Source organism: Salmo salar, chromosome ssa16 (assembly GCF_905237065.1).
Source record: "Salmo salar chromosome ssa16, Ssal_v3.1, whole genome shotgun sequence".
Taxonomy (NCBI): Eukaryota; Metazoa; Chordata; class Actinopteri; order Salmoniformes; family Salmonidae; genus Salmo; species Salmo salar.
In genome coordinates, this window is record NC_059457.1 from 39,780,544 (window position 1) to 39,805,780 (window position 25,237).

The 25,237-nt window shown below is 45.1% G+C and overlaps 1 protein-coding gene across 1 annotated transcript in view; it reads right to left on the reverse strand.

The window, feature by feature from the left end:
* Positions 1 to 1,218: 1,218 nt before the first annotated feature.
* Positions 1,219 to 25,237, reverse strand: part of LOC106573567 (fibrillin-2) — a 113,049-nt gene continuing 89,030 nt past the window's right edge. The window contains exons 32-64 of the mRNA XM_014148716.2: positions 24,737 to 24,859; positions 24,206 to 24,454; positions 23,989 to 24,111; positions 23,543 to 23,665; positions 23,244 to 23,405; positions 23,014 to 23,082; positions 22,789 to 22,914; positions 22,508 to 22,633; positions 22,216 to 22,365; positions 22,020 to 22,091; positions 21,679 to 21,804; positions 21,231 to 21,356; positions 15,149 to 15,274; positions 14,942 to 15,058; positions 14,639 to 14,767; positions 14,287 to 14,406; positions 13,739 to 13,864; positions 13,375 to 13,527; positions 13,144 to 13,209; positions 12,901 to 13,026; positions 11,260 to 11,379; positions 10,501 to 10,623; positions 9,714 to 9,845; positions 9,381 to 9,506; positions 9,001 to 9,207; positions 8,690 to 8,815; positions 8,452 to 8,574; positions 7,040 to 7,156; positions 6,734 to 6,862; positions 6,040 to 6,159; positions 5,545 to 5,776; positions 4,989 to 5,148; positions 1,219 to 4,842 (exon numbers count right to left, since the gene is read on the reverse strand). Of these exons, the coding sequence (XP_014004191.2) occupies positions 4,471 to 4,842; positions 4,989 to 5,148; positions 5,545 to 5,776; positions 6,040 to 6,159; positions 6,734 to 6,862; positions 7,040 to 7,156; positions 8,452 to 8,574; positions 8,690 to 8,815; positions 9,001 to 9,207; positions 9,381 to 9,506; positions 9,714 to 9,845; positions 10,501 to 10,623; positions 11,260 to 11,379; positions 12,901 to 13,026; positions 13,144 to 13,209; positions 13,375 to 13,527; positions 13,739 to 13,864; positions 14,287 to 14,406; positions 14,639 to 14,767; positions 14,942 to 15,058; positions 15,149 to 15,274; positions 21,231 to 21,356; positions 21,679 to 21,804; positions 22,020 to 22,091; positions 22,216 to 22,365; positions 22,508 to 22,633; positions 22,789 to 22,914; positions 23,014 to 23,082; positions 23,244 to 23,405; positions 23,543 to 23,665; positions 23,989 to 24,111; positions 24,206 to 24,454; positions 24,737 to 24,859 (4,625 nt within the window). The 3' untranslated portion in view covers positions 1,219 to 4,470. The remainder of the gene's footprint in view (positions 4,843 to 4,988; positions 5,149 to 5,544; positions 5,777 to 6,039; positions 6,160 to 6,733; positions 6,863 to 7,039; positions 7,157 to 8,451; positions 8,575 to 8,689; positions 8,816 to 9,000; positions 9,208 to 9,380; positions 9,507 to 9,713; positions 9,846 to 10,500; positions 10,624 to 11,259; positions 11,380 to 12,900; positions 13,027 to 13,143; positions 13,210 to 13,374; positions 13,528 to 13,738; positions 13,865 to 14,286; positions 14,407 to 14,638; positions 14,768 to 14,941; positions 15,059 to 15,148; positions 15,275 to 21,230; positions 21,357 to 21,678; positions 21,805 to 22,019; positions 22,092 to 22,215; positions 22,366 to 22,507; positions 22,634 to 22,788; positions 22,915 to 23,013; positions 23,083 to 23,243; positions 23,406 to 23,542; positions 23,666 to 23,988; positions 24,112 to 24,205; positions 24,455 to 24,736; positions 24,860 to 25,237) is intronic.

Sequence of the window (25,237 nt, forward strand, 5' to 3'; positions counted from 1 at the left end):
CTTTTTAACCAACATTATTCTCTGACAGATTATTAGTATATTACAACTGTGTTTACAGATGCAGTCACCTCTTTAAGAAACCAAACTGGTGATTTGTCTTCATAGAAATATTATTAGTGTGTTTTGTGTCTGTATAACTGAAACAAAGCCATATATTTACTATCTATATCTACATATTGTTTGGTTGACCTGTTTGCTTTAGCCACCCTGCCAAACTTGGTGAAAACATGAACTCTACAACTGCGACTTTTAGAAAGACCAGAAATACTTTATTTTTGTATTCCGGCTCAAGTTTGGAGTCTCCTTTTGCTAGTGTTTTCTGTGGTTTGTAGCTCTCTCAATCTTATCGTTGGACTGTGATTCTTGAGGTAGCCAGGTCTTGGGACGAGGTGAGGCAGAGCGGGCAGCTTTGCTTGCGTTTTCAAGATTTGTAAGTAGATATATTTCCTAACTGCTTTGTTTTTGCTACGCAGGGTTTCATTCTGTGAAATAAAATGGGGTTCTTCAATTCATTTTTTCAATTTCCTGTGTGGGGGTGAATGGTTGGAGTGGGTAGATACAGGTAATTGACAAAATAAAGGAAACGTGAGTAAATGAGGGATACAAAGTATATTGAAAGCAGGTGCTTCCACACAGGCGTGATTCCTGAGTTAATTAAGCAATTAACATCCCATCATGCTTAGGGTCATGTATAAAAATGCCCAGTTGCCCATTATTTGGGCTACCATGGCTAGAAGAAGAGATCTCATTGACTGAAAGAGGGGTCTCAAAGGAGCATAGGGGGTTTAGTGTGTGTGTGTGTGTGTGTGTGTGTGTGTGTGTGTGTGTGTGTGTGTGTGTGTGTGTCTCACCAGATCTCAACCCAATTGAACACTTATGGGAGATTCTGGAATGGTGGCTGAGACAGTGTTTTCCACCACCATCAACAAAACACTACATTTTGGAATTTCTTGTGGAAGAATGGTGTCGCATCCCTCCAGTAGAGTTCCAGACACTTGTAGAATCTATGCCAAGGTGCATTAAAGCTGTTTTGGCAGCTTGTGGTGGCCCAATGCCCTATTAAGACACTTTGTTGGTGTTTCCTTTATTTTGGCAGTTACCGATAACTCTTCCTGTAAAATCAATAAAACATACCAGCACATTAACTCACTTTAATCACCTTAACAAAGCACTAATGGGACATTCACCGAGCTGGAAAATGAAACTTCAAGACAATCCTTTAAAAATATAACCCACAATACTTTTATTGCCATTAAATGTCACTGACAAAAGTTTACAAAATGATGAGAATCACTCAGATTTGACAGATCGCACATGTGTACACCCAATTAATGTTAGATTCGTTCCAGCATAAAATAAGAGTTTGGAAAATGACAAAAGACTAGTTTGTCAGGGGTGTTCAGTTTTGCCCCAGTTAGAGGTATGGTATGGCTCAATGATTGTCATGGAAACCATCAGCTGGTTTCAGAGAGAGCTCCAGGTGTTGAGTCTGTCTGTGTTCTCTACACCCTCCTGAGCACCTCTAAAGAAATGACATTTCAAGTTCTTTTTTCCCTCAAATTCAAAATCAGAACTGACCGATTGAGCGATACCAGTGAAGTTCAAGTTTGACACTGAAGCTGAGATACAGTACGCACACGCACATTATTTTCTTAACATGTATTGGCAAATAAAATAATGGACAGACAAAAAAAAAAAGATGAAGTATACAATGTTCCCATGTTCGAAAAATGGTTATGCATAAATATAGCCCAGGCTGTGGGAACAGTGCAGTAACCTTGGATGTTCAGAGAGCAAAATCATAGTTGAGCATCAGAGATAGGTTACTAGACAGAAGCCACGTTTATATCTGGTTCTAACATGCGTCCTTTGTTCTGATCTTGTCCTCATTCTGATTGTGCCCACATTTTACAGGTGTAGATGATTCAAAAGACTCATTGTGAACTGATTTTAATCAGATCTTATAAGTGTAAATGGGCAAGATCGGGACAAGATCGGGACTAAGGATGCATGTTAGCGGCAGGTATAAACAGGGCTAGGGACACTCACAGCCAGAGTGAGCGATAGATGGCCATGTTGAGTTTGCATTGATCCTATAGGCTTGTTACAGTGTCAACATCACGATAGAGAGACAAACTGTAGTGGGAATGCTACTATAGCAGTGTGTTCTGGTCTCTGACACTCAATCCAACCAGGTCCCAGATCTGTTTGTGCTATGGTTGTTGCACAAACTGATCTGAGATCAGGCTACTGGCAATCCGCACCCACTAACCGACAACATTATGAGCTCAGAGACTACAGTATGAGCTGAGAAGGACAATGATAGGTACAGTGTTCTAATCTACTGCATGATCACAAAATGGATGCCACTCTAGGATTTGATTTGATCTTTTCTTTTCTGTGCAAACAAAGCCACCAGCACTTTAAGGCATTCAATCTTGGGCAGCCTTGACGCTTTTAAAAACAACATAAAAAACATCTACATTTCACTTAAAAATATACAATTACATTTTCAAGAAGCAAGTTCGATAATATTGGTTTTCAGCATTAAGACATTACAAAAGACAGACAAACATGAAACATAAAACCTAGTAAAAATGACAGTTTTTGCAATCAAGATTCAAGACTGATTTTTTTTTTGTACATCATGTAAGAGATGGAATTATTTAGCACCTTTTTCTCTGAGAAAAAAAGAATTGTGAGCTAATGGATGTTTATTTTCAGTGAGTTTTGGTGTTCACCTGTGTGTTTGTGCCTGCATTTATGTGTGTTCTGTAAAAATCCCAAACATGACCTGTCTGTTGTGGTAACGTTGTTATGTACCATTGAGGTTGTTACAGTATCTTACGTCTCCAGCTATGTTTCTCTATGGGCTGCAGTTGGTTCAGCCATCCAATAAGTTCCCACTACCAGTCAGAATGCCAACTCTCAGAAAAGCTTCAAAATAAAGTCTTGACTAAAGCCGAATCCCTCATGACCTGTTTGCTGCGTTTCTAAGCAAAATCTCCCTGATTAAATTCAAAGAGCAGTTTCAGTGCATGATATAAAACTGTAGCACCACTAGTACAATGTCCTGGCAGTCTTTTGGAGAGAGGACTCGAGGTAGTAATCACCCCTAACCACTGAGCCAGGATCAGAGTACCCTACCCGCGTTTCCCACCTTAACCATTAGGGAGATAAAACAATATCTGATCCTGGACCAGTGATTAGGGGTGGCCTCTACCTCCTCTTCTGTCTCTGAGACACTGGACATGGTTCATGCTGAAGGACAGTGTGGCCCTCTCCTGGCCAGAGGCAGCATTACAACAGCGTTGTATGGTGAGTGGAGGACATGAGTGAGACGCATTGAGGTAACAGAACGCGGGCCGGCAGCACATGCCATCACACCAGAGGGTCCCTGCTTACCGATGGTGATTTACTCCTAGAGTTGTATACTATGCATGATGGCCAACTCTACATTACTGTTAAACCTGACATGTGTAAATGTTGCAGTCCTTCGTGTGAAGTTTTTTGACAGTACAATACATTAAATGACAGAATACTGAGTAGGGCGAAGCATGACCTCTATCCCCAGTGTTGTGTTTTCACAGAGATTACAGACAGGCGAGGGACTGCTTGGACCACCATTCACCAACACATACCCTTATATCTCTTTTAGCAAATCAGTGGTTCTTACCTTTCCACATCATCATAAGAAGATTGTCCTACACACGCTCAACTCAACAGTAAAATACCCCCCCCCACTTTATTGTTGACCATTGTTTAGCATTTCAACAATTTTCTGCTTTTTTGTGCATCTTCTTTCATTTCTACTTCATCCCAGAGGTTCATGGATTCGAGGGCATGAATCGATTCTCGTCAGCCATTTTGTGTGTAAAATCTAAAATGGCAGGGGTTTGTGGTCCAAGCACTGCACACCTTTCTGTAATCTCCTCCACTCGTTCTCCAAGTAGAATACAGATATAGGATCTTAATTTGATCACGCTTTTGTTGCTGGAAATGTTCCTGCACAGCAGGAAATGCAAACTTGTAGTATATTTGATTGTAGTATATAAATTTCCAATTTGAAATTTCAGACTTGATTTACCCTAACAAAAAAATGATCAACCCCTAAAAAATGCCCATTCATTATAATCCACATAATAATTCACATTTCCTGTTGCTGCAGAATTATTTTCCTGCTGTAGCAAACTGGCTCAAATTAAGATCTTACATCTATAGGAGGGGTGGGTCTGGGGTGGGTAGATACAGTAAGGAGGGCAAGGCAGGGTGTGGGTAGTCAGGGTAACAAAATAAAATACTTGACAATTTAAAAAGTGGTGGTTGGGCTGGTTGACTCAGTCTTTCAAAGCCCCCTACCCCAATTTGTTGGATGGTCCTGGGGTTAAGGTCAAAGGTCAGAGGGGCCATTATAAGGTTAGTCCAGGGGCGGGAAGGAAGGACGTTAGGGAGGGTTGGAGTGCTTGCAGCTCAGTTCAGGTGGATGTGCAGCTTGATGCGTAGGGCGTCTCCTATCTCTCCCAGCAGGTAGTCGCTGTCGTGTTCCTCCTCCAGCTGTCGGAGGCGCCGCGGCCCAAACAGGGGCAGGCTGGCGATCTCCAGGTGGTAGGAGCCAGGGGGAGGGGGCTTCCTGCCCAACCTCAGCACGCTCTTCCCATTGTGGCGCTCCAGCAGGCGGAAGTGCTCGCCCTGGTTGCCGTGGGTGATGACGTAGCGCACATGGTGCTCCAGGGGCTCCAGGGCCGGCAGCAGCTCCAGCAGGGGCTCCTTGTTGTGCAGCGAGGCCAGGCTCAGGTTCATGGGGATGGACTCCTGGGTGTCTAGGCTGGACATGCTCACCTCCTGGGGAGATGAGGGAGGAGAGGGTCAGCACATAGCAACACAACAAAAAACATACACATAACATACACATTTATAACCTGTAGATTTGATAAGGAGTGAGAGACTTCAAAATAGCAGAAAAAGAGAAAAGAGAGTAGCAGTAGCACCTTGAGGTCGTTGTCTCCAGCAGCATGACGTCTGTGTCGGCCCTTCTTGCCGACGTCTCCGTTGATCTTACATTCGTAGCAGGCCTCTGGAGAAAGACTGTCCTCATCATCTCCCTCTGAGCTAAACTGGTCCTGGAAGCCCTGACCTGAAATACAATGACTGGGGAGACAACAGAAAGAGAGAGAAGTCAGGACTCACAGTAGAACTCACATCCCTTAACACTGAGAGAAACTCTTTCTTGTGGAGAAAATAAGTGTGACTGTTTATACAGTGTTGTGTTGTATGAGGTTCCCAGTGATTCCAAATACATTTTTGTGCTGTGACCAATCTAAAGCTTTTGAAGTCTTTAAGATATTTTAGATTTTTTTTAAAAATCTTCACCCAATAAGTGAATAAAACCAATGGTTGTAACCAAGAGCAAGTTTTGTGCCATTAACCCATAAGGAATCAGCCACAAGCCACAACCCATTGGGGAAACCCTGGTGTAAGTCAGTCAGTCAGTCAGTCAGTCAGTCAGTGTCAGTCAATGTAAGGCTAAGTCTCCCATCCACTCACCCCTGTCCAGCCCTGTAGTACCCTCCAGGACAGCCACACAGGTATCCTCCGTCTGTGTTGGAGCAGCCGAAGCTGCAGGGGTTACTGCCCATGGAACACTCATTGACATCCTGGCACCCACCCCCTCCCTGCTCAAAGTCAAAACCGGACGGACACACACACTTAAAGCTTCCCAGGGTGTTGTAGCAGGAGGCCGAGCCGCACACGGACACACCCGAACACTCGTTCTCATCTACAGAGAGAAAGATAGATTGATGGGTCAAAATGAGTAAAAGACAAGCCTAAGCACAATGTGCACACGGTATCAGAGTTAGTTGATTGATGCAGATACTTGGTAAATTAGGTCCTGAATTGAGATTATGACACACATAGAGGACAGCTCCTGTGTCTCAATACTGGGCAGTGACATATCTTGTGGCCGTATGCACCCCTTGAAGCAAAAAGTGTTTAAGTAAGTGACTGGTCTTGTGACTGGTGTCCGTCTGTCCCACTCACCCACACACTGGTTCCACTGGTAGTGTTGCACATAGCCCTGAGGACAGCCACAGCGGAAACCTCCCATCATGTTCTGACAGCCGTGCTGACAGCGATGGTTACTACCACACTCATCCACATCTGAAGGAGAGGTCACAGACATGGACAAGTTACACACTCCATAAGGCATTTTGGGTTAAAACTTACAAAAGTTTGTGGAGTGTGTGTGTGTGTGTGCTTATGGCGGGGAGTGTGTGTGTGTGTGCGCTTATGGCGGGGAGTGTGTGTGTGTGCGCTTATGGTGGGGAGTGTGTGTGTGTGCGCTTATGGCGGGGAGTGTGTGTGTGTCTGCTTATGGCGGGGAGTGTGTGTGTGCTTATGGCGGGGAGTGTGTGCTTATGGCGGGGAGTGTGTGCTTATGGCGGGGAGTGTGTGCTTATGGCGGGGAGTGTGTGTTTGTGCTTATGGCGGGGAGTGTGTGTTTGTGCTTATAGCGGGGAGTGTGTGTTTGTGCTTATAGCGGGGAGTGTGTGTGTGTGCTTATGGCGGGGAGTGTGTGTGTGTGTGTGTGCTTATGGCGGGGAGTGTGTGTGTGTGTGCTTATGGCGGGGAGTGTGTATGTCTGCTTATGGCAGGGAGTGTGTGTGTGTGTGCTTATGGCAGGGAGTGTGTGTGTGTGTGTGTCTACATGCGTGCTTGTGTGTTTGATCCTCACCTTCACACTCCAGGCCAGTGGTGTCCAGAGAGAAGCCTTTCCCACAGTCACAGTTAAAGCTGCCAGGAGTGTTAACACAGGAAGCTCTGGAGCCACACACACTGCTCTGCCCATTACACTCATTGTTGTCTACGAGAGATGAAGATACACATTCATGAGATTTCACTGACAAAAATGTTTGGGTTCAAATTAGGTGCAAGTGAGGTGCTTAGGGGAACTACCAGCTCTAAGTCTAAGGGTTCTTTAACTTTTGTAGGTAGTAGAATTGTCCTAAACAAAGTGTGTATCTTGTTCATGGCCACTCACCGATGCAGGCGGTCTGGTGCTGGGTGAAGCCTGCAGGACACTTGCATGTAAACCCTCCGATGGTGTTGACACACAGGAACTGACAGTTGTGCTGCTTGGTGGAACACTCATCCAGATCTGGAATTGAGGGGTAAAAATATGGATTTGTTAATATATTGTGTAATATATTGTGAAAAAAACATGTATACTGTGTGTACTGTAGTTGTATGAAAGCGTTAATTCAGGACTTTAATCGAATCCTACTTTGCCTGCTCTGATGCTTGTCAAATGTGGCAGGGCTTGCAAGCTACCACGGACTACAAAGGAAAACCCAGCCCCGAGCTCTCCAGTGACGCGAGCCTACCAGACGAGCTAAATGTCTTATATGCTCGCTTCATGAAAAGCAACACTGAACCATGCTTTAGAGCACCAGCTGCCCTGGATGACTGCGTGATCCCGCTCTCCGTAGCCGATGTGAGTAAGACCTTTAAAGAGGTCAACATTCACAAGGCCGTGGGGCCAGATGGAATACCAGGATGTGTACTCAGAGCTTGTGCTGACCAGCTGGCAAGTGTTATCAATAACATTTTCCCTGACCCAGTCTGTAATAAGTTAATGTTTCAAGCAGACCACCAAAGCCCCTGTGCCAAAGAACGCCAAGGTAACCTGTTTAAATGACTATTGCCTCGTAACATTCACATCTGTAGCCATGAAATGCTTTGAAAGGCTGGTCATGGCTCACATCAACACCATCATCCCAGACACCCTGGACCCACTCCAACTTGCATACCGCCCCAACAGATCCACAGATGACGCAATCTTTACTCCACACCGCCCTCTCCCACCTGGACAAGGGGAACACCAATGTGAGAATGCTGTTCATTGACTACAGCTCAGTGTTCAACACCATAGTGCCCTCCAACCTCATCGCTATGCTCAGGTCCCTAGGACTGAACACCTCCCCCTGCAACTGGATCCTGGACATCCTGGATAAAGATTTGGCATGGGCCCACAGATCCTCAAAAAGTTATACAGCGGCACCATTGAGAGCATCTTGATTGGTTGCATCACGGTTTGGTATGGCAACTGCTTGGCGTCGGACTGATAGGCGCTACAGATGGTAGTGGGTACGGCCCAGTACATCACTGGGGCCAAGCTCCCTGCCATCCAGGACCTCTATAGCAGGCTCCAGCCAACCAAGTCATAGACTGTTCTTTCTGCTACCGCACGGCAAGCGGTACCGATGCACCAAGTCTGAAACCAACAGGACCCTGAACAGCTTCTAGCTTTTCTAGTGTTAGCATTTTTCTATTATTTCTATTTTTTTCTCTCTACATTGTTGGGAAGGGCCCGTAAGTAAGCATTTCACTGTTAGTCTACACCTGTTGTTTAAGAAGCATGTGACAAATAATATTAAATTTGATTTGAACCACCTTTGCAGGTCTTTCCGTCAGGCTGCAGGGTGTATCCTCTGGGGCAGGAGCACAGGTAGCTGCCCTCTGTGTTCTTACACAGGAAGTTACAGGGCTTGGGAGATGCGGAACACTCATCCATATCTGAAAAAAGAACAGGAAGCAGTAGTAAGTAATATGATCAGAATGAGGGCCATTTCTACCCCGGGCAGGATGGTTTGGTCCAAGGCCCAGTAAGAGAGAGAGAGACAGGTCATACCAATGCAGGAGGTGCCGGTGATGTCGGTGGTATAACCCACGTTGCAGTGGCAGCGGAACGATCCGATGGTGTTGATGCACTGGCCGTTCTTACACAGGTCTGGCATCACCGTGCACTCATTGATGTCTGCAACAACAGTAGACAAGGAGGTTAGACAAACACACACACACACACACACACACACACACACACACACACACACACACACACACACACACACACACACACACACACACACACACACACACACACCTATCTCCTTTAACATTTACTATCACCCTCCCTCAACCCATTCTCACATCCTCTCTAACCTCTGCCGTCGGTGGTGTACCCGGGTCCCAGTGGGCACATCCTCTTGTACTGCACGGTGCCAGGCAGTGGGCAGAGCTCACACTGGGGTCCCCAGCCACGTCCGAGGTTGCAGCAGCACTCAGATTTGGTGACACTGTTCCTGTTGGTGGAGCCCTGCTGGCACATAGTCTGGAGCACCTCGGTGAAACAGAAGCCCTTTCGGTTATCTGTAGGGGCGGAGGGAGGAGAGAGAGATGAGTCAGCAATATGCAGGAGCTGTATATCAAATGTGTGTGTTGAAGGGTTGAAACATTCTTTCATTCTTTTGATGTGGTTACATAGAAATTGCATGGATGGGTTGTGCATCCTTCTGCAGAATCCTTTGAGGTGATATGCTCACCGATACAGTCCGTTCCAGTGGAGCTGGGCTGGAAGCCCTCGTTGCACACACAGCGGTAGCTGCCCACTGTGTTCTCACAGCGCCCGTTCTTACAGATGCCAGGCTTTGCACGACACTCATTCAGGTCTGCCAGGGGGAGGAGGATGAAAGATGAGAGGAAGATGAGAGAGAAGAGGGGGCGGAGGAGAAGAGGGGAGAAGATGAGAGTTTAGAACAGTGTGAAATAAAATGTAATCATTTTCAAGAAGTGTCCTACTTCTCTCCTGCAGTGTGTGTGTCTTTGTGTGTGTGTGTGTGTGTGTGTGTGTGTGTGTGTGTGTGTGTGTGACTCACCCATGCAGCCCTCTCCGTCAGGTCTGCGCTGCATGCCAGGGGGGCAGATACACATAAAGGTGCCAATCAGGTTCTTACAGGACATGCCCTTGGACTCACAGTCATCCAGCCCCTCTGAACACTCATCCTGGTCTGGAGAGAGAAAGATGGAGTGAGTGAGAGATAGAGAGTGAGATATATATATAGAGAGAGTGCGAGATAGAGATATTGAGAGAGAGAGAGAGAGAGAAAGTTAGAGATATTGAGAGAGAGAGAGAGAGAGAGAGAGAGAGAGAGAGAGAGAGAGAGAGAGAGAGAGAGAGAGGAGTAAAGGTTTAAAGAACAATAAACCAATATGTTTAATTTTAATGATAAGAAGGGGGGAAAAACACTTCACTAAAACAGATGAATGACAAAAAGGATTGTCCTGTAAATTAATTTCAGAATCCAGCCCAGTTCACTGTAAAACTGGCATCTCCAAAGAATGACCATATAAAACCATCCTGGTGAATTTATGATGATAGACTGCTTCACTCTACCACAGCTGTATAATAACTATCCCACATGGTTTCATCTTATTGAATGTTTCCATATGACTACAGGGAGAGAGAGAATCCTGTAGAGAAAGAGAGAGATGGAAGGAGAGAGGTGAGACAGAAAGAGATAAAAAGAAAGGCTCCTGTAGAGAAAGAGAGAGATGGAAGGAGAGAGGTGAGACAGAAAGAGATAAAAAGAGAGACTCCTGTAGAGAAAGAGAGAGATGGAGAGAGACTCCTGTGTGGAGGTAGGTTATGGCGTGTCCCCTCACCTCTGCACATGCGGTGGTCGTCTCGCAGCACGTAGCCCGAGGGACACATGCACTCGTACGAACCAAAAGTATTGACACAGCGGAAGGCACACAGCAGGGGGTTCAGAGAACACTCGTTGATATCTGGGGAGAGAGATGAGTACATGAACATTCTATCATACAAGACACATTGTAGAATCTGGAGTCTCTTGTCAAAGACTCCAGCCACCCTAGTCATAGACTGTTCTCTCTGCTATTGCACGGCAAGCGGTACCGGAGCGCCAAGTCTAGGTCCAAGAGGCTTCTAAACAGCTTCTACCCCCAAGCCATAAGACTCCTGAACATCTAATCAAATGGCTACCCAGACTATTCACATTGCCCCCCCCTTCTATTCTGCTGCTACTCTCTGTTATTATCTATGCATAGTCACTTTAGTAACTCTACCTACATGTACATATTACCTCAATTACCTTGAAAAAACGGTGTCCCCACACATTTACTCTGTACCGGTACCCCCTGTATATAGTCTCGCTACTGTTATTTTACTGCTGCTGTTTAATTATTTATTCCTTTTATTTCTTATTCTTATTCATATTTTTTAAACTGTATTGTTGGTTAGGGGCTTGTAAGTAAGCATTTCACACCTGTCTACACCTGTTATATTCAGCTCATGTGACTAATAACATTTTATTTGATGGTGTATCATCATATGCATTTGTAATTTTCCATGTGTAACGTCAAGTGAAAGGTCAAAGGTCAGTGTTTATATGAGTCACATACCTTCACAGGTCATCATAGGTCCGGGTTCGAAGCCTTCATGACAGGAGCACTCGAAGCCTCCCAACACGTTAGTACAGGTCCCGTTACCACAGGGGTTCCCTATAGAGCACTCATCAGTGTCTGGGGCGGGAGAGGGAGGAGGGGAGGAAGAGGAAGCAGGGAGGAGGGGAGGGGAGGAAGCAGGGAGGAGGGGAGGAAGCAGGGAGGAGGGGAGGAAGAGGAAGCAGGGAGGAAGAGGAAGCAGGGAGGAGGGGAGAGGAGGAAGAGGAAGCAGGGAGGAGGGAGAGGAGGAAGAGGAAGCAGGGAGGAGGGAGAGGGCAGTAAATGGTAATTCATTTGGCCTCAGGTATTATGACCTCTGACAAGAATGTCCTCTTGAAGAACAGTAAATGTAATCATCATTACATTTACATTACATTTAAGTCATTTAGCAGACGCTCTTATCCAGAGCGACTTACAAATTGGTGCATTCACCTTATGATATCCAGTGGATAACCACTTTACAATAGTGCATCTAAATCTTTTAAGGGGGGGGGGGGGGTTAGAAGGATTACTTTATCCTATCCTAGGTATTCCTTAAAGAGGTGGGGTTTCAGGTGTCTCCGGAAGGTGGTGATTGACTTCATCATCATCATCATCGGTTTATCTGTAAAAAATTGTAACCTGCACTTGTATGCTGATGACACTGTTGTGTAAGTCGACACCCCCACTGTTGACCAGGATCTTTCTGAGCTACAGTCTGCATTAATTTCTTTACACAAAATCTTTGTTGAACTGAAATTGGTGCTGAATGCAGATGAAACCAAGTGTATGTTGTTTTCCAGAACACTTAAACATTTATCTGATGATTTAGGCATATGTACTTTGGATGGTGCCCACATGAATTATGTCCCTGCTTATTAATATCTGGTCATTTGGATAGACGAAAAGCTCTTTTAAAAAGATATTGATGAGTTAGTTTATAAGTTGAGAATAAAAATCGACTTCTTGTATAGAACTAGGTCATGCCTCTTGTTAAATAGCAGAAAGCTAATCATTCTGTTGACATTCTTCCCAGGTCTAGACTATGGCGACATCATCCAAATGAACTCAGCTGCCACTACATTAAAGCCTTTAGATTCAGTTTATCACAGTGCACTACAGTTCATTACAGGCGACAGGTTCAGTACACATCACTGCATTCTGTATCAGAAAGTAGGTCGATTCATTGATCTCTTTTTATGTATAAGGATCTCTTACAAAAACATCTGCAGTACCTAGCTAACATCATTGCTAACCTTTAGACGTGCATGTTACCATACCCGGTCTCAGGGATGGCTAACTCTGGAGACCTCTTTGTTAGGTAAATCAGCTTTTAGTTTCTTTGCATCCCATGTATGGATCAATCTACAGAGTTCCCTACAACTAGATGTACCAGTGCCTCTCGGTCAGATCAAATTGTTGATTGGGGTCCTCTTTGCTGAGGAATGTGATTGTTTTTCTTAAGTGTATTTTGTAATTTTGGATATTTTCATTATGTTGTATTTGTAAATTGTGTAAATGCAGGACTCCCTTGTAAAATAGACATTGGTCTCAATAGGACCCCCTGCTAAAATAAAGATTTAAACAAATCTTCATCCCCCCCAATAGGGGTCAGCTCACCAACACAGTTGACCCCAGTGTAGTCCAGGTTGTACCCGAAGGGACACTCGCAGCGGAACGATCCATCCGTGTTGATACAGACACCGTTCTGACAGACGCCTGGGTTGTCCAGACACTCATTCATATCTACAGAAAGACAGATGAGGACAGTTTATTGACCAGAGAGTTTTGGCATGGGGTCATCAAAGAGCTGATGCAGTTGAGGGGTGGGTATGTCTGGGGGTGGCCCAGTCTTTCACTCACCCTCACGGGCGTCCCCTAGTCCAGGCAATGCTCCATGGCCGTAGGGACACAGGCTGTCAAAGGCCGCTGGAGACACAAGGAGACAGAGGTCAGAGGTTAGATCTACGGACTGATAACAAGACAGGATCATTTTGGTTTAGCTCATATCAACTGGCTTGAGTTGAAGAATGCATTTTTATCACTACATTGACTGTGTGTGTGTGTGAAACATGTGTCGTGTGTGTGCCTCACCCTCGCTCTCGCGTGGGCACAGCTCGCAGGGGTCTCCCCAGCCCTCGCCTGGCATCTTGCTGCAGCAGCACTTGGCCTTAGTGGTGTTGAAGGCTTTGGGCACAGAACACTTGCCAGACTCAAAGCGGGTGAAGCAGAAGCTCTCTCTAGTATCTGCAGGGGTTGCAAACAACCAAGTGAGGAGGAGAGTAGACAATTGACTACCACCAGTGGGTCTGAGACAGTATAAAAAAGGTTATTACTTTTTGGCCACACTAGAAAGAGCAGAAGTGTTGTGACTTCTAACAAATCTGAGAGTATATTTCCACAACTGTACTCTCTAACATGGCCATTTAGTGACTACTTGGAGGGTTTTCTCCCTCACCAAAGCAGCGGCGTCCATTGTCAGACAGAACGAAGCCATGCTGACAGATACACTGGAAGCTTCCTGGGGTGTTGGTGCATGTGCCAAACTGGCAGATATTTGGCTCCACCTCACACTCGTTGATATCTGGGAGGTGAGAGGGAGGAGAAGACGGATGACAGGAGGGAGAAGGAATGAGTTTCAAATTCCAAGGCCAGATGGTGTATGGGTGTATGTGTGTGTATAAACGTGTCACCCCAACAGTGCACAAGGCTACACGGCCGTTACACAGTAGTGTATGTGTGTGTTGGACCAGATGGTGGTCATTGACACCCTGATGTGTAGTTGTGAGCATATTATGGCTCTAGCTGTGTGAGCAGGTGGAATCAGTATGTACAGGAGTCATGGAGTCATGTTCCTTGTGGTGGTCCAGTGTGTGTGTGTGTGTGTGTGTGTGTGTGTGTGTGTGTGTGTGTGTGTGTGTGTGTGTGTGTGTGTGTGTGTGTGTGTGTGTGTGTGTGTGTGTGTGTGTGTGTGTGTGTGTGTGTGTGTGTGAAGGAGACTTCTACCTATACACTGGTCGTTCTGGACCTCGTATCCAGCTGGGCAGATACAGCGGAAGGATCCGTCCAGGTTCTGACAGATTCCAGGAGAGCAGGTCCCAGGAAGACTCACACATTCATTGATATCTGACAAACGACAGCGGTACACTCCTCACTAGAAATACCCTACAGCTCACACACACCAACGCCGGATCAGACATACATTACAACAAATAGTTGATTTAGCTTGGAGTTTGCACTTTTTGGACTATTCCATTGGTTCCATTGTAACTAAATCAAGCGTGGGTCAAGTATTTTAAAGTATTTGACATACAATATGTATTTGTCCCTGGTCTGCCTGGAAGTTGACTTGACTTACCAACACAGTTCTTTCCGTCTTGGGTGAGTTCGTAGCCTTCCTGACAGAGACACTGGAAGGAGCCCAGGCCGTTGATACACTGGCCATTCCTACACACCTGACCCACCAACGCACTGCACTCATCAATGTCTGGAAAGTGGATAGAGATAGTTTGTTTTCATCTTATTATTCAAAATATGCTACAAACATTTCTCCATTACAAAATTGAAAGTGTTCCTTTTAACATTTAGCCTGAATTATTCCTAAAGGGTGGTAATATAATTATTTTCCAAGATGTGCGCTGGGATGTGATCGAGTACGTACCCATGCAGTCATTGTTGTGCGTGAGCTCGAAGCCAGAGAAGCAGAGACAGTTGTAGGAGCCCACCGTGTTCTTACAGGTTCCATTCCCACACGGCTGTCTGTCACACTCATCAATATCTGAGATGGAGAGAGACCAGGTGAGACTATAGAGGATCAACTGTGTCTGCTATTGTAAGTCTATTTAGTTTACTGGGACTCTTTACTCACCCATGCACATGGTCTGGTCGGCGGTGGCCTTGAATCCGTTGTGACAGAGACAGCGGTAGCTGCCCTGGGTGTCGATACACTCTCCATGACTACACACGTTAGGGATCTCCTGGCACTCGTTACGGTCTACACACATTAGGGAGAGAAGATTCATATATCATACACTCTTTTTAGTTCATTTGTAATAAATGATCTAACTAGGAAGTTCCATGGAGATCAATAAATCGGTTTTCCAAGGGAGACCAGGCCAAGGCAGCTCCAGCATTAACTAATTGACTCGGGGGAAATACATTTCATGGGTCATTCCACGAAAAGAGTTCCTTTTGCGTCCCTTTGATATTTTAAGTAGAAATTGTGCACCAATATTGAATTTTAAAAGCCTGTTATATTGAAGCTCCCTTTAATATAGACCACATGGAGAATTCAATATATCTGGTTTGCTAAAGCGCCAAAATTCAGCATGGACTTCTAGGAAGATTTTAATCCACTTTAAGTTTCCACCATCTTTGTAAATCCCTAGTTATTTTGTTGCTTCGACAAAGTAATTTCTGAAGATAATTATTTATTTCATGTGATTAGTGATAAATGTACTTCTGTCCCTCATTTTAAGGTCAACCCTGTTACGTGAACTCTCATTTTAATAAGGTGAACCTGTTATTTTATTGTTTATCAAAAGAAACATTGGACATTTAAGGTTCTATTTTAACAAACCTAATCCAATGGTAAATCTAAGCGCTGACGATAGGGCTACAGGTCCGGGGGTGTGTCAGAAACATTTGAGCTATTTTCATTGCAGGAATTAATGAGCGCAATAGCTGGCGGTGACGCGAAAGGGCTGGGTTTTTATGAATAAATAAATTATAGGTGTGACGAGGGCTTGGCCACTCACTGGCCAATCAACGCGTTTCATGGCTTAATACTGCATGTCGTTGTCTCAAGTTCTGTAAGTTATTGACGGTCTTTGTGTTGTCATCAACTCCAATTCGGCTGCATGGGGGCACCGAATATTACCTTCCTAGTCCATTGGGGATTGATACAGTTTATTAAAAGGGGATGCTTCCAAACTTGATATTTGGTGATTAAAGCTTTGGTGATTAAGATTTGTTTCAAAGCGGTCTCATGAGCCAAACCCTTTATGATAGTGTTGACTACTTGGCGAATGCATTGGGCAGAAAAAAACCTGCCTTCATTGACAGGAGGCTCTGCTCTGCTTGGTTTGTGATCAAATGAAATGGAAAAAAAAACAATAGTTTTTTATGTTTCTTAATACAAGGTTTACGGGCACAAAAAGAACATCTCTCTTGTTCCATGTGCATTTGGGCACTGTGCGTCACGGCTGGATAGGCTGTGCTTCCGCTGTCAAAATTCATGCCATAACCAACCAGGTTACCACTAAGACCAGCTTTTGGTTGGCTGCCTGAAATTGGCACTTTGGCATGTATTTCCACCCCTCACACCTAGCGCAAGCCAGCTCATATAAGACAGGTACATTTCCAATCCTAGCGCTAGGATTCGAATACAGAAAAGCACCATCTTAAACAGGTCGAAATCGCAAACTAGTGTGCGTTTGACAATTGCGCTGGCTTCACGCCAGCCGAAAATAAAGCCCATAATAGTAAAATCATAGTGTAAAAGCAGGTTATTCTTTTTTGCTAATTGTTTGGTGTTTTGTGGTGGAAAACTGAGCGGGTCGAGCAAAACATGTCAACCCTGTTACCATCGATAGACAGGCTAGAAATGTTTTAACAATAAAAATGAAATTGCCACTCCCTGTTGCACACAACAAGCTTCCATTAAGGGGATTTATGGCTGATTTAGATCAAAGAATCCTCAACCCTGTTATGGTCAACCTGTTGAGATCTAAATTATTGGCCCCCCTTAAATCTGGTGTCTCCACTCTTATTACTCAAGGAAACAGCCTTCAACTGTAAGGTGCTTTTTTGAGCTCTCCTAGCTTTGCCATTGAGGAACTGAAGCAAGCACACTTGTAGTTTTTTGTTTGGAACACAGCCCTGAATCCCCACCATCACACACTTACTGTTGTTGTTCACGCAATCCAAAAACGGTCCATTATAAACCCAGTCTGGGTCAGGTGGGCATCATTTGAAAGCTTATTCTATTGAAAACATGGCCAGCTAAGTTACAAAATACAATATTATAGTGTTAGGCTTTCAAAAAGCCCTTCAGACAAACAGATTGTAATTTTGGTATGCATAGAATGGAGTCATGAGTGCATTCAAGTGTATGTTCCGTGGCTAAATTTGTTCACAATATGACAGACAAAGGCTCATTATGTTCAGGACAACCCAGGGTATAACTCATGTCATCCTTGTAACTGTGGATCAAACATAGACATCATAAATGTTGATACTGTAAATTACATGAGTTTTAAAATATGGAAATGTGAAGTGCACATTTGGACTCACAGGTGTGTGGTTTACTTGTATGACATCACAGTGGTATTTAATATAATCCCCAACGTCTCATCTTTCAGATCACATTGACTCCTCTCAATTTACAGCATTTCCCTCACACAGACAATAACAAATGTGCAAAAGAAGCCCAATTAGCGGGAGGGATGGGGCATCTTCTTGTCACGTCAGGTGCTCAAGTTTATAACAGCTGTCAGTCAAAACCCATACAGCGTTGTGAAGCGGAGAACCTGAGCTCTGACATCATGTATAGCATGTTACTGTACAGCCACTGAGCTCTGACGTCATGTATAGCATGTTACTGTACAGCCACTGAGCTCTGACGTCATGTATAGCATGTTACTGTACAGCCACTGAGCTCTGACGTCATGTATAGCATGTTACTGTACAGCCACTGAGCTCTGACGTCATGTATAGCATGTTACTGTACAGCCACTGAGCTCTGACATCATGTATAGCATGTTACTGTACAGCCACTGAGCTCTGATGTCATGTATAGCATGTTACTGTACAGCCACTGAGCTCTGACGTCATGTATAACATGTTACTGTACAGCCACTGAGCTCTGACATCATGTATAGGATGTTACTGTACAGCCACTGAGCTCTGACATCATGTATAACATGTTACTGTACAGCCACTGAGCTCTGACGTCATGTATAGCGTGTTACTGTACAGCCACTGAGTTCTGACGTCATGTATAGCATGTTACTGTACAGCCACTGAGCTCTGACGTCATGTATAGCATGTTACTGTACAGCCACTGAGCTCTGACATCATGTATAGCATGTTACTGTACAGCCACTGAGCTCTGACATCATGTATAACATGTTACAGTACAGCCACTGAGCTCTGACATCATGTATAGCATGTTACTGTACAGCCACTGAGCTCTGACGTCATGTATAGCATGTTACTGTACAGCCACTGAGCTCTGACATCATGTATAACATGTTACTGTACAGCCACTGAGCTCTGACGTCATGTATAACATGTTACTGTACAGCCACTGAGCTCTGACATCATGTATAACGTGTTACTGTACAGCCACTGAGCTCTGACATCATGTATAGCGTGTTACTGTACAGCCACTGAGCTCTGACATCATGTATAGCATGTTACTGTACAGCCACTGAGCTCTGACGTCATGTATAACATGTTACTGTACAGCCACTGAGCTCTGACATCATGTATAACATGTTACTGTACAGCCACTGAGCTCTGACGTCATGTATAACATGTTACTGTACAGCCACTGAGCTCTGACATCATGTATAACGTGTTACTGTACAGCCACTGAGCTCTGACATCATGTATAGCGTGTTACTGTACAGCCACTGAGCTCTGACATCATGTATAACATGTTACTGTACAGCCACTGAGCTCTGACATCATGTATAACATGTTACTGTACAGCCACTGAGCTCTGACATCATGTATAACATGTTACTGTACAGCCACTGAGTTCTGACGTCATGTATAACATGTTACTGTACAGCCACTGAGCTCTGACGTCATGTATAACATGTTACTGTACAGCCACTGAGCTCTGACATCATGTATAGCATGTTACTGTACAGCCACTGAGCTCTGACATCATGTATAGCATGTTACTGTACAGCCACTGAGCTCTGACATCATGTATAACATGTTACTGTACAGCCACTGAGCTCTGACATCATGTATAACATGTTACTGTACAGCCACTGAGCTCTGACATCATGTATAACATGTTACTGTACAGCCACTGAGCTCTGACATCATGTATAACATGTTACTGTACAGCCACTGAGCTCTGACATCATGTATAGCATGTTACTGTACAGCCACTGAGCTCTGACATCATGTATAGCATGTTACTGTACAGCCACTGAGCTCTGACATCATGTATAACATGTTACTGTACAGCCACTGAGCTCTGACATCATGTATAGCATGTTACTGTACAGCCACTGAGCTCTGACATCATGTATAGCATGTTACTGTACAGCCACTGAGCTCTGACATCATGTATAACATGTTACTGTACAGCCACTGAGCTCTGACATCATGTATAGCATGTTACTGTACAGCCACTGAGCTCTGACATCATGTATAACATGTTACTGTACAGCCACTGAGCTCTGACATCATGTATAGCGTGTTACTGTACAGCCACTGAGCTCTGACATCATGTATAACATGTTACTGTACAGCCACTGAGCTCTGACATCATGTATAGCGTGTTACTGTACAGCCACTGAGTTCTGACGTCATGTATAGCATGTTACTGTACAGCCACTGAGCTCTGACGTCATGTATAGCGTGTTACTGTACAGCCACTGAGTTCTGACGTCATGTATAGCATGTTACTGTACAGCCACTGAGCTCTGACGTCATGTATAGCATGTTACTGTACAGCCACTGAGCTCTGACATCCTGTATAGCATGTTACTGTACAGCCACTGAGCTCTGACATCATGTATAGCATGTTACTGTACAGCCACTGAGCTCTGACGTCATGTATAGCATGTTACTGTACAGCCACTGAGCTCTGACATCATGTATAACATGTTACTGTACAGCCACTGAGCTCTGACATCATGTATAACATGTTACTGTACAGCCACTGAGCTCTGACATCATGTATAACATGTTACTGTACAGCCACTGAGCTCTGACGTCATGTATAGCGTGTTACTGTACAGCCACTGAGCTCTGACGTCATGTATAGCATGTTACTGTACAGCCACTGAGCTCTGACATCATGTATAACATGTTACTGTACAGCCACTGAGCTCTGACATCATGTATAACATGTTACTGTACAGCCACTGAGCTCTGACATCATGTATAGCGTGTTACTGTACAGCCACTGAGCTCTGACATCATGTATAGCGTGTTACTGTACAGCCACTGAGCTCTGACATCATGTATAGCGTGTTACTGTACAGCCACTGAGCTCTGACATCATGTATAGCGTGTTACTGTACAGCCACTGAGTTCTGACATCATGTATAGCGTGTTACTGTACAGCCACTGAGTTCTGACATCATGTATAGCGTGTTACTGTACAGCCACTGAGTTCTGACATCATGTATAGCGTGTTACTGTACAGCCACTGAGTTCTGACATCATGTATAGCGTGTTACTGTACAGCCACTGAGTTCTGACATCATGTATAGCGTGTTACTGTACAGCCACTGAGTTCTGACGTCATGTATAGCGTGTTACTGTACAGCCACTGAGTTCTGACATCATGTATAACATGTTACTGTACAGCCACTGCATTCCAATTAAGGTGCTTATCGATGACACAATCTGCCATGTTCAACATATAAGGGCTGACGGGCTGTGAATAGGAAGAGCTAGTAGGCACTTACTAAAATATTTATTTAACCTTTTTCATTTTAACATTCTCTTTATGATAGAATGTTAAAATTAGGTGAAATCAAACTTTTTTTCGGACAAATTCAGACCTCAAAAGGCACCGAATCTCAGTGTGTTTTCCCATTGACTAATAAACCATCTAACTCTCATACAATTACCTCTCGACAGGGAAAATCACTGTAGTACACTTCACTCATAAACCATTAACATAATCCCTCCAACCCCCTATTGTTCTGAGATGGTAAATCCCTGCTGTCCCTGGGCACAGAGTCTGGACTCACCCACGCAGGCCCCGCTGGGGGACAGCTTGAAGCCTGGTGAGCACTCGCAGCGGTAGCTCCCTGGGATGTTGATACAGTTGGCGTTGCGTTGGCACAGGTTGTCTCCACTGTTACACTCGTCAATATCTGGAGGGAAGAAAAACAACAGCGGGCAGCGACCGTCAGTCACAGTGATCATAACTGTCTAGTAAAAGCCCAGTGTGAGGTCATTCAGAAGCTGAGGAGGACCAAACAGAACAGTGACAAGGTTGCTGGTTTGAATCCAAGCCGACTAGGTGAAAAATCTCTCCATGTGTCCTTGAGCAAGGCACTTAACCCTAATTGCTCCTGTAAGTCGCTCTGGATAAGAGTGTCTGCTAAAATGTAAGCGATTGTTTTGTGTGTCAGAGATTATATATAGACTGAGTGGGAGTATGTGTGTGTAGTTGCATGTGTGTCTGAGCCTTACCTTCACAGATGAGCAGTATATTGTTATAGCTGAAACCCATGGGACATTCACAGCGGAAGCTTCCTATCTGGTTGATACACACTCCGTTGGCACATATCCCCGGGATCTCTCGACACTCATCAATATCTGCGGAACAATACAGAAACATCATGCTATGTTAGCTACTCTTCAACTCACAAAGCACCTTTCTACTCGATTAAGTCTCAAACGTATGATTTACAATAGACACAGACATAGTGGTACCATAAAATTACAATAATGACGACAACATTGATCAGTTTATGTGTTGAGCAAGCAGTAGGCCATTATGACCTATTTGACCTTTGACCTAATGACCTTACCGATGGGCTTGCCCGTGTGGATGTCTATGATGAACCCAGGAGCCTGGTTCCCACACAGTAACTGGTACTCCGCTGTGGGAGAGAGGACAAAACAACTGAGTGAACTTATGCACCAAGAACATATTAAGAACATATTAAGGGGCTGTATTGAAAGTGCTGGAGATAATATGTCTGTGTGTCTTATGTTCCAGCTCACAGGTGGCAGGGGTAGGGCAGGCTTCACAGGGCTTGTTCCAGGCCTTGCCAACATTGTAGGCACAGCAGCACATCTTCTTGGTCATGTTGAACGACAGCTCGTTCTCACACGTGTCGTTGAAGTTGCGGTAACACACGCTCTTCCTCATGTCTGTGATGTCACCAGAGAGAGGGTTGAGAACGACTTACCATAAATACACAACTCAATAACCGTTCAGAATCCATTATAGTTTATAAACCATTAGTAAAGTGTTTATTCACATATATACGGTACCCAGTGTGGTCTGACTCACCCATGCAGTTGTTTCCTCCGTTGACCTGCATGTACTCAGGAGGACACACGCAGGTGTAGTTCCCCAGGGTGTTGTAGCAGGTACCAGGACCACAGATTCCAATGTGGGCTGTGCACTCATCAATATCTACACACACAAACAGACAATATAGACAGTTACCCACAGTGCTAACATAATACCCCTCTAACTGTACAGTACTGAATAAGTACCCAACTTACAGACAGTACAGACATAACAGACCGTATTGACATCTGACCCCTCTGCAACCTTTGCCCTCTTACCCTCGCAGATGCGTGTCTCCTCGTTGAGGTAGTAGCCTGCAGGGCACTCGCACTGGAAGCTGCCGAAGGTGTTGACACAGTTACCACCCTGGCACAGGCCTGGCAGCTCCTGGCACTCATCAATGTCTGGTGGGGCAGAGAGAGAGAGAGTCCGGTTTAGTTTGTTGGGACATACTCCAATACAAACAGGACGAGTAGAAGAATAGGACAGAGAGGATGTGTTACCTTCCAGGATGACAGTGATGGGGTTGGGTCTGAAGCCCTCTCCTCCAGGACACAGTGTCTTGTACTCAGCTATAGACCAAAAAATCCCACGAAACATCAAACTAGCACAACATACCCTCAAAAACACAAGTGGAATTGGGCACGATTAGCTCAGATCGTTTTTTCCCCCGTATTTTTCAAAAAGAAAATGTCTGTCATGTTTTGGTTCGACCAAGCTTTATTTTACGTACTGGAGTTGATGGGGGGGCAGAGTTCACAGGGGTTCCCCCAGGCTCCTCCCAGGGAGCAGCAGCAGGAGGCGCGGGTGACGCCCACGCCGATCTCAGCGCTGCAGGAGATGCCCCCGTCGCCGCGAGCCAACGTATCCAGGAAACAGTTGCCCACTCGCGTGTCTGAGAGGAGGGAAAGAAACTATTGTTACACTTACACCCATCAACACCTTCTGACAATCATTCATTGGCTGAGGTGTCTTCATCTCCATGGCTACGAGACATTAGCATTGCTCTGATGCCAGTTGTCCAGTACTTACCCACACAGCCCACTCCAGTAGGGTTGAGCTCGAAGTCAGGAGGGCAGTTACACAGGTAGCTTCCTGGTGTGTTCACACACAAGCCATTGATGCAGTTCACAGGGTCCGCACACTCGTTAATGTCTGGAACACAAACGCACAGAGCCAGAAACACACACTTTAGGACCAACAGTAGACAACACATAGAGCCACACACAAACACTTTAACACGACACATACACTCGATGAAAGCTATGCTCTCAGACTGTGAAAGGACTTGAGAAAGCAGAAAGACCCCTGTTAATCTCACAGACTTGCTGCGGCTGCATTCCTGAGATTGAGGAGGTACAGTGAGGGAATAGAAAGTCCAAATTGATGGAGAAATATGTGGGATACCAGATTGGGTTGGTACAGAGCGATGCTGTGGCAGAGTTGTCAGTGTGTGGAAGAGGGTGTGTGTTGCTCACCAGTGCAGTTTCCTCCGCTGCGGTCCAGCTCGTATCCGTCGTCACAGACACACCGGAACATTCCCGGTAGATTCTGACACGTTCCAAACACACAGATGTTCTGGAAGTTACATTCGTCAATATCTACCGATGGAAAACACAGAGACGATCAGTCAGGATCTATGGTGATAAAATGAGAGGAATCACAGGGTGAAAAAGAAGAGTGTGTCATTCTGACCCTGGCAGGCCTTGCTGTCCTCGGTGGGGGTGAAGCCCATCTCACATTCACAGCGGTAGCCCCCCGGAGCGTTCAGACACTGGCCGTTCTCACACAGGTTCACGTTGTCAGCACACTCATCCATATCTGAACAGGAGAAGCCGTCCCCGTTGAAGCCCTCCTTGCAGGCACAGCGGTAGGAGCCGGGCGTGTTGACACAGTCTGCGTTGAGGTTGCAGTTGTGCTCCTCAGTGGAACACTCATCCACGTCTATGGGGAGAGAGAAGGGTCAAACAAGAGTGGGGTCACAGTCAGGGTCAGCCATTATCAATGGAGACCTTGGAGAAATTAGGGTTAAGTGCCTTCCTCAAGGGCACATCGGCATATTTTTCACCTCGTCGCCTCTGGGATTCAAACTAGCAACCTTTCAGTTACTGGCCCAACACTCTAACCGCTAGGCTACCTGCCGCCTAGTGGTCACATCTCCTGGCCATAGAGAGCTGAACAGAGGAATCAGTTTTCTTCCCCAGGCCAGCGTTATAGTGAACTCACCTACACACTTGATGCCGTCTCCCACCCAGCCGTCACGACAGCGACACTTGAAGCTCCCAGGAACGTTGAGACAGGCAGCATGCATGTCACAGTTGTGAGCCCCAATCTCACACTCATCGATATCTGGAAGAAATAAGAGAGAGATCAATAGAGGAAAAGACATAAAATGTTAGTCCCTCTCTCCTTCTGTCTGTACCCTGGTTTATACCTTATATTCTGTACTCTGGTTTATACCCCATAGTCTGTATGCTGGTTTATACCTTATAGTGTGTACGCTGGTTTATACCTTATAGTCTGTACTCTGGTTTATACCTTATAGTCTGTACTCTGGTTTACACCTTATAGTCTGTACTCTGGTTTATACCTTATAGTTTGTACTCTGGTTTATACCTTATAGTGTGTACCCTGGTTTATACCATATAGTCTGTACTCTGGTTTATACCTTATAGTCTGTACCCTGGTTTATACCTTATAGTCTGTACTCTGGTTTATACCCCATAG